Source organism: Phycodurus eques, unplaced genomic scaffold (assembly GCF_024500275.1).
Source record: "Phycodurus eques isolate BA_2022a unplaced genomic scaffold, UOR_Pequ_1.1 contig_27, whole genome shotgun sequence".
Lineage (NCBI taxonomy): Eukaryota > Metazoa > Chordata > Actinopteri > Syngnathiformes > Syngnathidae > Phycodurus > Phycodurus eques.
In genome coordinates, this window is record NW_026904024.1 from 553,846 (window position 1) to 567,814 (window position 13,969).

At 47.4% G+C, this 13,969-nt stretch overlaps 1 protein-coding gene across 1 annotated transcript; it reads left to right on the forward strand.

Moving 5' to 3' along the window:
• The first annotated feature begins 799 nt into the window (after positions 1–799).
• b4gat1 (beta-1,4-glucuronyltransferase 1) lies at positions 800–12,244 on the forward strand. The gene is made up of 2 exons (XM_061669872.1): positions 800–1,934; positions 8,533–12,244. Exons 1-2 carry the CDS (start codon positions 861–863, stop codon positions 8,722–8,724), a joined length of 1,266 nt encoding a protein of 421 aa, XP_061525856.1. The 5' UTR covers positions 800–860; the 3' UTR covers positions 8,725–12,244.
• The last annotated feature ends 1,725 nt before the right edge of the window (positions 12,245–13,969 follow it).

Below are 13,969 nucleotides of genomic sequence, written 5' to 3' on the forward strand. Positions count from 1 at the left end.
TGAGATACTCTGAACGATTCAACCTTCACTATACATGACTTTTATTTGCAAAAAATGTTCTTAAATATTTCAATGTTCAAAAACAGACCAGTTATTTCAAGCTGGACTGTGCACAAGCTACTTCACATTCTGCAAAAAACTGGTCTAAGCACTTCCTCCTCGTCCCGGTGAATGGAAACAAAGCAACCGTAGGGACTTTGCATGTTGACAGTGTCGTCTTGGGAGCAAGTTCGGGGGGACTGTGAAGAAAAAAAAGTTTTCAACGACTAAATTTGGACCCCGCCTCTCGCCCGAAGACAGCCGGGATAGGCTCCGACGCACCCGCGCCCCTTGTGAGGAGAAGCGGTACGAAAGATGAAGGAATGAATGTTCGGCAGGATAGCGCCTATGTATAGTTTTGAAACAAATTTCCCGTACTTTACTTTAATTGTATGGAACAGTCCAGAAACTTTCCCAGTGTTAATTGTCACCAAAACCGGACCAGTAAGTAACAACATATGGGCTTGTGGTGATCTAATTTTGAAACAAGGAACGTACGTACGTAGTTAGGGGGGTTGAAAAAAAAAAAAAAAACACAACTTTATTTATAAACAAGCAATTTACATACCATCAAGAACAAATCACATCGCGATAGCTAAAACAGGTGCAATAAATGTTGATTTGCAATATTTAAAATCTTTGTATTGTTTTATATATACATATATCCGTCGAGATCGAGAAAATGTCTCAAGATATGCGCGTGACGTCACGGGACCCGCGCTCTCGCGCCCTCGTGAGGCGGGTGCGTGCGGGCGCAGGGAGCGTTCGAAGCTGCTAGCGGGGCTGCTACGCTCAGCGGCTCCGCCGTCCCGGTGCGCGGAATGCGTCTCCCCAAGAAATGCTCGGCCTTCCGCGTGGTGCTGAGCGCTCTGCTGCTGGTGGCGCTGCTGCAGCTCCTCTACTTGTCCTTCCTGTCCAAGCTCCACGGCAAGCAGCAGCGGCACCGCTATTCGGAGCTCTTCGGAGGCACGGCGCACTCCGAGGAGAGCTCCCGCAAGGAGCGCCTGAGATACTCTCTGTCCACCGGGGGCATCTTCGACCACAGCGGGCAGTACCGCGTGTACAAGAACCTGATTCCGAGCGACTCGACCGGCAAGCCGGGTTCCAACGTTCTCACGTTGGCCACCCACACGAGCATGAACAACCTGCACCACCTGGAAGGTCTCCTGGAGCGATGGCGCAGCCCGCTGTCGGCGGCCATCTTCGCGCACGGCCAGGACGTCGAGTTCGCCACCGCTCTGCTCTACGCGCTGGGCGTCCTGTGCCCGCGCATGCGGGCCCTGGTGGACTTCCACCTCGTGTGCCTCTCGGGGGAGACGGCCAGCTTCCCCGAACGGGATCACCGGCACTTCGCCGGCCTGGACGACTGCGCCGCCGTCTTCTCCCGGCTGGAAGCCCACGCGAGCAAATATAAGAACTACGCCATCGGCGCGAACGTGTCGTACCCGAATAACCTCCTGCGCAACGTGGCGAGAGCGGGCGCCGAGGCCCCGTACGTCCTGGTCGTCGACATCGACACGGTGCCCGCCGCTGACCTGCACCGGCACTTCCTGGCGATGGTGGCGAGGCGCCGGCCCGCGGCGGACCGCGTGTTCGTCTTGCCCGCCTTCGAGATCCGCCACACCAGGAAGATGCCCGCCACCAAGGCCGAGCTGCTGCAGCTCTACCAGGTGGGCGAGGTGCGACCTTTCTACGAGGAGCTGTGCCCTCGCTGCCAAGCCCGCACCAATTACTCCCAGTGGCTCAACAGCCGCGTCCGCGACCCCTCCGGCGGCCTGGAGGTGGCCTACACGCTCACCTGGGCGGATCCCTGGGAGCCCTTCTACATCGGCCCGCGCGCGGTGCCCCTCTACGACGAAAGCTTCAAGCAGTACGGCTTCAACCGCATCAGCCAGGTTGGTAGCGCCGCGGTGCGCGCACGCTGGGGGAAGTAGTCCCTTTCATTCGGCTCGCTGACGAGCGGAGGTCCTGGCAGTTGGATTAATGCGCGGGCACGGCGGCGAGGTGGCTAGTTTCGAAGCGGGCGGGCGATAAAGGGGAGACCTCAGTGGGAGGCGGGGGGACCTAGCGGCCGCGACACCGACACGATGGGCTGGATAATTGATTCACTTTTCATAATATTTAGACAAAAAAAGTCCCCCCCCGGTTTGCTGGTGAGGCTAATGGAGGAGCTAGCTAGCTCGCTCGCTCGCTAGCATAGCCCAACTGCCACTGCTGGATTTCACTATCCCATCCCCACCTTTACTTATTACCGTATTACTAATATCAGCTGCTAAACTTGTCACCCGGAATAAAAATAATAATACAAAAGATTCCGTGGTCATGACGTCACATATCATTTTTAAAATTACGTGTTCCCGTGGGGGAAAAGCTCTATCTTTTTTTTTTTTAATTTATTTTTATTTTTTAACATTTCACTCTTTATAAGAACCACCTAGTTATTTGGAAAGGTTTTTATTTATTTATTTATTTTTTAATATAAAATAAAGCTGGTAAATCGCAGTCGAGTGTGAAGCGGCCGGGATGAGAATCGGCACCTCCAAATCTGAGACCGTGGTCCTCGGTCAGAAAAGGGTGGCGCGGCCTCTCCGGGCCGGGGATGAGATCCTGCCCCGAGTGGAGGAGTTCAAGTATCTTTGGGTCTTATTCACGAGTGAGGGAAGAACGGAACGGGAGATCGACAGACGGATCGGTGCGGCGTCTGCCGTGATGCGGACTTTGTATCGGTCCGTTGTGGTAAAGAAGGAGCGATATACCGGTCGATCTGCGTTCCTACCTTCACCTATGGTCACGAGCTGCGGGTCGTGACCGAAAGAACGAGATCCCGGATACGAGCGGCCGAAATGAGTTTCCTCCGCAGGGTGTCCGGGCTCTCCCTTAGAGAACGGGCTGAGAAGCTCGGTCATCCGGCAGGATCTCAGAGGAGAGTCGCTGCTCCTTCACATCGAGAGGAGCCAGATGAGGTGGCCGGGGCATCTGATTCGGATGCCTCCCCGGTGAGGTGTTCCGGGCACGTCACACCGGGAGGAGACCCCGGGGACGACCCAGGACACGCCGGAGAGGCTATGTCTTTCGGCTGGCCTGGGAACGCCTCGGAAGAGCTAAAGGAAGTGGCTGGGGAGAGGGAAGTCGGGGCGTCCCTGCTAAAGCTACTGCCCCCGCGACCCGACCGCGGATAAGCGGTAGAAAATGGATGGATGGATGTTTTATAAAAGATGTATGAAGCACTTTAAAAAATAAACGAGCTGTTGTTCTGAAACGCTGCGTCTATGAATAAAGGTCCTGGGAATCTAGTAGAGATTTACACCGTTTTTTTTTTTTTTTTTTAAAGGATGTCATCAAATTATTGTTATCGTGAAATAAAAAAAAATGGATACATATTGCGATATTTGGTTGCTTACGTTAATGGAGAACACTTTTTTAAAATTTAAAAAAATATTTTTTTATAGTTTACTCTTTTGCACAATGTTCACGACCTTCCAACCGGGAGAAACTTTGTTTTGCCAAATTTGCATCTTCGTTGTGATGTGTTTGATGAAACTGTATTACATTTCTACTTGGAGTCATTGCAGTGAATCATAAAAAATAATTGAGGAAAACATTTATTGGCAGGAAGAAAAGTCATGACAGCAGTGTATTATTGACCGTATGAACATTTTAAGAAAGGGCAGGAACACATTGGGACATCTGCGGTGTGTCCACTACTTGGGCGTTCCTGATCTCCGAAGCAAATTGATCAAATTTTACTTCACTGCTCCGAAAATTATGTTTACATACCACAGTTAGTGCTAGCACTAGCTTGCTAGGCTACATAACGTTTTGCTGCCTGCTTGCGAGCCGTGTCGGATTCAAAGTACGGGAACATACCTCGAGATATCTTGAAATGAACACAATCTCTCGAGCACCGGTGACCGCCACCGCACGTTTTTCCTCTTTTTGTCCTTACAATACACGCGTTGCGATGTCGTCGCCATGGTAACGAGTGTATCCGGTCGTGTTTGAGTTGACAAGATGAAGCCCCCGTCCGTGAAAGACGGGATGTGAAGATTTGATTGCAGTCGTCTGACGTGCAATCGTGAAAGACCAAATTTGTCTTGTAGTCTGATCCAGGCGTTATGTATGAGGGGCCGTTAGAGACATTATTCAGGATTCGCTCTCACACTTACTATTTAAATGCTTTTCACACACACACAAACTACTGAAAGGCTCTCATAAGGACGACTCAAACACTCTCATACACACGAGTCTTGCTCTCATTAACACTACTCAAATGCTCTCATTTCTTCTTCTTCTTTTCCTTTGGGCTTGTCCCTTTAGGGGTCGCCACAGCGCATCATCCTTTTCCATGCAAGCCTCCATCTCCTGCATCCTCCTCTCGAACACCAACTGCCCTCAGGTCTTCCCTCACGACATCCATCAACCTTCTCTTTGGTCTTCCTCTCGCTCTCTTGCCTGGCAGCTCCATCCTCATCATCCTTCTACCAATATACTCACTCTCTCTCTCCACTGGACGTGTCCAACCCATCGACGTCTGCTCTCTCTCTAACTTTGTCTCCAAAACATCGAACCTTGGCTGTCCCTCTGATGAGCTCTTTTCTAATTTTATCCAACCTGGTCACTCTGAGAGCGAACCTCAACATCTTCATTTCCACCATCTCCAGCTCTGCTTCCTGTTTTCTCTTCAGTGCCACTGTCTCTAATCCATACATCATGGCCTGGCCTCACCACAGTTTTATAAACTTTGCCCTTCATCCTCGCAGAGACTCTTCTGTCACATAACACACCTGACACCTTCCTCCACCCGTTCCAACCTGCTTGGACCCGTTTCTTCACTTCCTGACCACACTCCCCATTGCTCTGAACGGTTGACCCCAAGTATTTAAGTCCTCCACCCTTGCTATCTCTTCGCCTCACTCTTCCCCCACCACCCCTCTCATTCATGCACATATATTCTGTCTTACGTCGGCTAATCTTCATTCCTCTGCTTTCCTGTGCATGCCTCCATCTTTCTAACTGTTCCTCACCTGCTCCCTGCTTCCACTGCAGCTCACAATGTCATCTGCAATCTGTCCACGGGGATTCCAGTCTAACCTCATCTGTCAGCCTTTCCATTACCACTGCAACCAGGAACGGACTCAGGGCCGATCCCTGATGCAGTCCCACCTCCACCTTAAATTCGTCTGTCACACCTACAGCACACCTCACCGCTGTTCTGCTGCCCTCGTACATGTCCTGTATTATTCTAACATACTTCTCTGCCACTCCAGACTTCCGCATGCAGTACCACAGTTCCTCTCTGGGTACTCTGTCATAGGCTTTCTCTAGATCCACAAAGACACAATGTAGCTCCTTCTGACCTTCTCCGTACATTTCCATCCACATCCTCAAGGCAAATAATGCATCCGTGGTACTCTTTCTAGGCATGAAACCATACTGTTGCTCGCAAATCCTCACTTCTGTCCTGAGTCTAGCCTCCGCTACTCTTTCCCATAACTTCATTGTGTGGCTCATCCACTTTATTCCTCTATAGTTGCCACAGCTCTGCACATCACCCTTGTTCTTAAAAATCATCCATTCTTCCGGCATCTTCTCACACGCTAGAATTCTGTTGAACAAGCTGGTCAAAAACTCCACAGCCACCTCTCCTAAATGCTTCCATACCTCCACCGGAATGTCTTCAGGGCCAACAGCCTTTCTATTTTTCATCCTCTTTAATGCCTTTCTAACTTTCCCCTTACTAATCATTGCCACTTCCTGGTCCACCACACTTGCCTCTTCTACTCTCCCTTCTCTCTCATTTTCCTCATTCATCAACTCCTCCAAGTATTCTTTCCATCTAGCGAGCACACTGCTGGCACCAGTCAACACATTTCCATCTCTATCCTTAATCACCCTAACCTGCTGCAGATCCTTCCCATCTCTATCCCTCTGTCTGGCCAGCCTGTATAGATCCTTTTCTCCTTCTTTAGTGTCCAACCTGCCATACATGTCATCATATGCCTCTTGTTTTGCCTTTGCCACCTCTACCTTTGCCCTGTGTCACATCTCAATGTATTCCTTTCGCCTCTCCTCGGTCCTCTCAGTGTCCCACTTCTTCTTAGCTAACCTCTTTCCTTGTATGATTTCCTGTACTGTGAGGTTCCACCACCAATTCTCCTTCTCTCCTTTCCTGCCAGAAGATACACCAAGTACTCTCCTGCCTGCTTCTCTGATCACCTTGGCTGCAGTGGTCCAGTCTTCTGGAAGCTCCTCCCGTCCACCGACAGCCTGTCTCTCCTCTACCCGAAAAACTGGACAACACTTGTCCTGTCTCAGCTTCCACCACATGGTTCTCTTCTCTGCCTTTGTCTTCCTAATCTTCCTCCCCACCAACAAAGTCATCTTACACACCACCATCCTATGCTGTCTCGCCACACTCTCCCCTACCACTACCTTACAGTCGGTAACCTCCTTCAGATGACATCGTCTGCACAAGATGTAATCCACCTGCAGTGCTTCTACCTCCGCTCTTGTCGGTCACCCTATTGTTCCTGCCTCTTCTGGGGAAAAAAAGTGCTCACTCCAGCCATTTGCATTCTTTTTGCAAAGTCTACCACCATCAGTCCCTCCAAGTTTCTTTCCTGGACGCCGTACTTACCCATCTTCTACTACTTTATCACCCCTCTTTCCTTCACCAACATGTCCATTACAATCCGCACCAATTACGACTCTCTCTCTCTGTCTGGGACGCTCAGAACTCCTTCGTCTAGCTCCTTCCAGAATTTCTCTTTCACCTCTAGGTCATAGCCACTAATCCCATTATACATAACACCCTCAATTTCAAGTTTCAGCCTCATCACTCGATCTGATACTCTTTTCACCTTCAAGACAGTTCTTAGCCAACTCTTCTTTTCAAATAACCCCGACTCCATTTCTCTTCCCAGCTACACCATGGTCAAATCATTTCAACCCTGCCCCTAAACTTCTAGCCTGACTGCCTTTCCACCTGATCTCCTGGACACACAATATATCAACCTTTCTCCTCATCATCATGTCAACCAACTCCTGAGATTTTCCCGTCATAGTCCCAACATTCAAAGTCCCCACATTCAGTTCTAGGCTCTGTGCTTTCCTCTTCTCTTTCTGCCAAAGAACCCGCTTTCCACCATCTTCTTCTTCTTTGACTTCGACCCACAGTCGCTGAATTTCTAACGGCGCCCCGCAGGTTGACGGCGCCGGTGGCGGACGTCGTTAACCCGGGCCACGACCGATCCTGTAAGGAATTCTTTGGATGAACGCTCATATTTGTTTGGCAAAGTTTTAAGCCGGTGCCCTTCCTGACGCAACCCTCTGCATTTATCCGAGCTTGGGACCGGCCTACAGTTTGTACTGGCTTGTATCCCCCATAGGGCTGCATCTACACGACTCAAATGCTCTCATTGACACGAACTCAAATGCTCTCATACGCACGAGTCTCGCTCTCATCAACACTACTCAAATGCGTTCACGCGAGCACGTCAATCACATTCTCCAAATTCCCCAGTACTTTGTGTGTGCATGAAGTCATAATACACATAATTACGTGTTGTGTGTCCCATACCGCCGACATGTTTTAAATGGTTTATTTTTAAACTTTATTGGCTGTCAGATATTTACAGCGGTACGCCAAAAGACACGCGACAAGGCTACAAATATACTAGCTTTTGGATTAGAATGTACTGTACACGATGGCGACGCGAAGTAAATGTCTTTTGGGGAGCCGATCAATGATCGGCAAATTATGACATTAAATCTGATCAGCCTATCAGATCTGTGTAAAGTCTCCTATCTATCTATACCCTAGTGAGGAGAAGCGGGAAAGAAAATTGATGGATAGGATTGTGTTGCTCGTAAACTACAGCGTGAATAATCATAAACCATACTTGAATATGGTGGTGGTACAATTGCGCAATGGTTTTTAAATGTGAATCATATATTGTGCTAATGCTCAAAATGAAGTGCAAGGAGAGTTAGGAGCCCTCGCTATAAGACCTGGCCCCTCTTGAGTCAAACAAATGATCAAATAAAAGTTAGCATTTGTTTGTTTGTCGCATACAAACTTCTTGTTCTCAGTCAGATATTTGACAAATATCATTGCTGGAGTCACTGTCAATCGAAACGATTGTGTTCCATGGTCATGCTGTACCTCCTCAAAAAATGGGGTAACCAAAGCATGTGCCACAAACGTGGCCATTGAAGTCCCGGGAACCAAAAGTATCCATTGCCTTTCCTCCCAAGATTCCAGGACGTTTTGGTGCTGGGTGACCTAGTCAGTTGCCAAACCTCAATGTAGCTTTGAGTTTCAAAGCGGCAGCCAAGAAACCTTTTGTTTTGTTTTGTTTTGTTTTATAAACAGGAAACAGCCGGCAAGCTTACAAATTCAGCAGTGGATCAAATCATCATTTACTCCACTGTACATTGTGACGTCTCGTATGGCAAGACATTCATTGGTCACTTGACTCCTTTCTCGACCAGGCCTGCGAGCTCCACGTGGCCGGGTACAAGTTCTCCGTGCTGAACTCGGCCTTCCTCGTCCACCGTGGCTTCAAGATCCAGGGCGAATTCCACACCAGAAAGGACGAGGAGAACCAACACAACAGGCTCCTGTTCCGCAGCTTTAAAGAGGCTCTGAAGACCAAATATCCGACTTCAAGCAGGCGATGCTAAAAAACAAACAAACAAAAAACATTAGGGGCAGGGGGTAGGGGGGGGGGGGGCATCCTCTTGGGCTTCCAGCACATTTCCTTCCTCTTCATCTCAAGAAGAGTAGGTGGTCGCGAGATGGCAGCAGTTGCTCCTGAGACCTGGTTGACAACTGATGGTTGACCTTGTATGTGCTGTGACATTTTTAGTGTGTTATACGGACTCTTTCCAAAAAATTAGAATATCAAGGAAAGGTATATTTATTTCCATAATTCCATTCACAAAGTTAGACTTTCATAGATTATAGATTCAGGGCCCGCAATTTGAACTTCTTCAAGTATTTGTTTGTTTATGTTGACCTAATTTGAGTTGCCAGCTCATAAAACCCACAAAATCAGGAATTCAAAAAATGAGAATGCTGTGAAGAAATCACCATTTACTTCTCAGTTTTTGTAGGGGAAAAAAAAAGAGAGCCAAAATGAGGGTCACATTAAATCGATCAAAATAGGGTACTTTCAAAACGACATGTTAATGTTCAATACTTGGTTGGGAGTCCCTTTGCTTGAATCACTGCCTCCACGCGCCGTGGCATTGAGGCATTCAGCCTGTGGCATTGCCCGGGAGTTATGGAAGCCCGGATTTCCTTGATACTTGCTGTCAGTTCTTCTTTGTTTTGGGGTCTGGTGCCCCTCATTTTCCTCTTGATCATACCCCATAGATTCTCAATGGGGTTTAGATCCAGCAAGTTGGCTGGCAAGTCAAGGACTGTGATGGCATGGGCATCAAACCAGGTTTTGGTGCTTTTGGCGGTATGGGCAGGGGCCAGGTCCTGCTGGAAGATGAAATCTGCATCTCAATACAGCAGAAGGAATCATGAAGTCCTCTGAAACATTCTATTAGACTGTAGTAGTGACCTTGGATTTAAGAAAGCAGTTTACCAACACCTGCACTGGACATTGCACGCCAAAATCATGACTGACTGTGGATATTTCACACCGGACCTCAAGGAGCTTGGGTTCTGTTCTTCACCCGTCGTCCCCCAAACCATTGAACCTTGATTCTCGAATGAAAGGCACACTTTACTTTCATTGACAAAGAGGAGCTTGGAACACTGGCCAACAGTCCAGTCCTTCTACTCCTTGGCCCAGTTGAGACGATTCCTAAGTTTGGCTCAGGCTCAGAAGAACCGGACAGTTGTGGCCCATCTCCCAGATGGGTCTGAATGTGGTGGTTTTGGAAGCCGTGACTCCCGCCTCATTCCACTCTTCTGGACCTCTGCTAGATTCATGAATCTTCTCTGTTTGAAAATCCGCTGAAGCCCACGGTCATCTCTTTTGCTGGTGCATCTTCTCCTGCCACATTTTGTCCTTCCACTAGACTTTCCATTGATGTATTTGGACACAGCCCTCTGCGAACAGCCAGCCTCCTTAGCTATGAACTTTTGTGGCTTCCCCATCCTATGGAGGGTATCAATGATGGTCTTCTGGCCAGTTGTCAAGTCTGCAGTCTTCCCCATATTGAACCAACCTGAGACAATTGAACCAAACTGAAGCAATTGAATGACACCTGAGGAAACTTGTGCAAGTGCTTTGAGTTTAGTCGATGATTAGTGTGTCGAACTCGTGGGCCACATTTATCCCAATTAGATCTCAAACAGGGCCAAACCACAACATATTCCAAAATGTCCCCATTGTTTCGGTGCAAATAATTGCCAGTATTTTTGGAAAATATTCACATTTGATTCATGATTATCTTGTTGCAAATTATATGAGCAGTTTGAAATGTTTCACCCCAAAAATATTTCAACAGGTGAGGGTGCACCATTCAGTTGTGCATCGGTTGTGCATGTGTACATAACCATTTAACTTGTCACAGTGCATGGGAAAAAAACAGCAACAAAGTTCCAACAAAGCAACCTCTTTTGAAGGGAATTCAATGTCTTCAAATATTTCTACAGGAGGTATTTATTTTCACAGTGTGAACATGGCGCACACCATTTTATATTGGTGTGCAACTGAAACAAGTGCATCAATGTCATTTAAGTGTTGTCAGTACAGCCGCCAGTGGACAAAATTAGCAGCAAAAGTTACTTTTATTGGGAAAATAGCAATAATGAATGTGTTTTCCATCCCCGCCGGCCGGATCGGACCCCGTCCGATCCATTTATGGCCTGCAAAATTTGGGCCGAATTCTTCACAGTATTCACATTTTTTTTGAATTTCCTGATTTCATGGGTTTTTGTTTTTTGAGCTGGAAGCCCAAATTATGTCAAAATAAGCAAAATACTTGGAATTGTTTAAATTGTTTGCCCTGAATCTATAATCTATGGAAGTTGAACTTTTTGAATGCAGGTATGGAAATCGGCTTTTCCATGATATTCCATTTTTTTTGTTTTTTTGGAAAGGGTCTGTAGTAGGGGGGTGCTCCGATCGCGATTTTATGCTGCCGATTCCGATACCGATCATCGATGAGTGAGAGCCGCTGATAATTGCCGATAGCGTTCATACGGATTAGCTGTCAATCTTTCAATTCATTGATGGTGAGTGAGAGGTGTTTGCTCGAAGATCGTTTGTTTGGGTTTGCATTGCACCTGCGCGGTGCGATGGGGGATGATTATGGGGGAAATAAATAATCACAAATATTCTGATCGATATTGAAATCACGATTCATAAACACGATTATTGATTGATTTTAAAAGGTATGTCGTTAATGACCGAAACTAAACTTTAAATGTAATCATTTAGCAATGACTGTATCGTCTGTTGTATTTGTCGAAAAAAAATCCTCTCATTATTGTGGCATTCAACGAATACAAATAGTTTTTGCGATGTCGTTTGCCTAAAACAGGAAAAGTTTCGTTTGACTTTATGTAACAGGAAAGAAAAAAAAAAAAAAGAAAAGCGTCTTTTTATACGGTCTACGACGACCTGCTGTTCCTGCTATACGTGCCTTGGCCTCTTGGTGCAATGCTAAGAAGTAAAACGTTTGTAAAAGAAACTCGTTTTTCAAAGATTAGGAAGAACATATGCCCGTGACTAATGTTATATTAACTGTCTATATGTGTTACTTTGGCATTTGTGTGTGAATATTCAATATTTGAAGATCAAATGCTAACATCAGCTAGCCCGTCAGCAGGGTTTCCCATTGACCGCTAGCATAAGCTAGCGTTTTATAAAACGTCTTGTATTTGAATATAAAATGAGCGTCATTCTTTTTTGTGGTGTGTCAATAAACCGCTTCAAGTTGCACGCTGAAATTTGCATGAATCGCCCAGCGGTGCCGCGCACGCCCTCTCCAAGCTGCGTCGTACGAGCTGCGGGCGATCGGCAGGGAAAGGCATCGATAGGCGAGCGTCGAATACGGGTTTCCCGCGGAAATCGGCCGATCGTGATCGGGATCCCATCGATCGGAGCACCGCTGTTGTGTGTGCGTGTATATATATTTATTGTGACGTGGCATACGGCTTGGAAATCATCTTATTAGCAGAGATTTCATTGATTTGAATTTTGTGTTGTACACTTCTTAACAAAGCAGCTTGGCTGGCTTACGTTGGATTCTTTACAATAAGTGTAAATTTGCCATGACAACCACCACGCGCAAAGTTGATATGAATCGAGTTTATATAAAGTACCCCTTCACCAAATCTTCCCAGAACCGTAGGTGGAAACACGGCTACAGACAATCGGTACCCTTTGGTTCTGGGATTTTGTTCCACTGAAGTGACCGTTTAAGTCCCTGGAACCAAAAGCGTCCATTGCATGTCTACCTAAAGTTCCAGGAACATTTGTTTCTGGGTGCTCATTCCATTTCCATCTAAAGTTCTGGGGGCTTCTGTTTCTGGGTACCTTTTTGTTTGAAAGGTAAATTTGTGTTTGGCGCCTAAATGGACGCCATGAGAACCAAATACGATTCCGCTTGTGTGACCAAGTAATCCCTGGAACTGAAAGGACCCAGAACTAAAAATGAAAATCTGAGCATCTGAACCCGGTGGATAGACGACGTCATCCCAAAAACATGCATGCTAGGTTAATGGAAGACTAAATTGCCCGTAGGTGTGACTGTGAGTGCGACTGGTTGTTTGTTTGTCTGTGCCCTGCGATTGGCTGGCGACCGGTTCAGGGTGTACCCCGCCTCCTGCCCGATGACAGCTGGGATCGGCTCTGGCGCGCCGATAATGTCAACATATTTTTCAAATATCGTTTTATGTAAAGAACATGTTTTAGCTAGCTAGCTTGAAATAAAAGAAACCTTATAAGCTTAACATGCTGATGTCGGACGATGTGGCGAGCGAATTCCTACAGCAACCAGACGTCCTCTTTTAGCCGGACACGCTGGACATAGTGATGCATAATCGCAGCGAGACAATAATAATCTTATACCAGAGTGGAGAACTGTGGAGAACCTCAGCCTGGACTCCACAGAGACTGTGAAGATGAAGTTTCCAAGGCTTTTCAGTGGACTGGGGACAATGGAGGAGGGTGAGTATAGCTTTGTACTGAAGCCTCTCTCTCTCTCTCTCGCTCTCTCTCTCTCTCTCTCGCTCTCTCTCTCTCTCCCTCCCTCTCCCCCTCCCTCCCTCCCTCTCTCGACTCCCAGGCGCATCTCCCTCCCACTTCTACCAAAGGTTAAAGGTCAGAGGACAAAGATGTAAACAATTTTCTTTAACTCGAGAATCCCTTTTACAAACCACATCTGCCACTTCGAAGTGATTATATAGCAGCAGTTAAATACAGCAGTTAAATCGATATGATGCGGAATGCGCCTTCTGCTTTTTGCATCCAGCGCCTTCCGGTCTTCGGCTCCTTCCGGCGCTGTGACGTAACATCGTGTTCATTCGGCGTTGTGTGCGCTATGTCATCCAGCGCCTTCCGGTCTTCGGCTCCTTCCGGCGCTGTGACGTAACATCGTGTTCATTCGGCGTTGTGTGCGCTATGTTCCCATGCCATCGTTCCCGTCCTCGTATATTTGTTGTCGTATGATTTTGCGATGTCACGATGGTTTCGTGTGTGGCATTTGGTTGTACAAATGGTTCAGGCAGTGGCAAGTTTTTTTTTTTGGCTTTCCAAGTGAAAAAGGAATACGTGGCTAGGGAAAATCAATCGACAGGGGAAGAAACGCGGTCAGCTACGGGTGCCTAGCAAGCGCTCCAAACTCTGCGCTGATCACTTCGAACCGGCGTGCTTTGAGAAAGACTTAGCAGAAAGCATTGGATACGGAGGTAGAGGCCGAAACCAGCTGCGGTGGCAACTATTTTTCCGACAGGCATCGG

Coding starts and splice junctions, on each gene's coding strand:
- b4gat1 (XM_061669872.1), top strand. CDS start 861: ATGCGTCTCCCCAAGAAATGCTCGGCCTTCCGCGTGGTGCTGAGCGCT. Junction 1,935..8,532: donor GCTTCAACCGCATCAGCCAG/GTTGGTAGCGCC, acceptor TTTCTCGACCAG/GCCTGCGAGCTCCACGTGGC.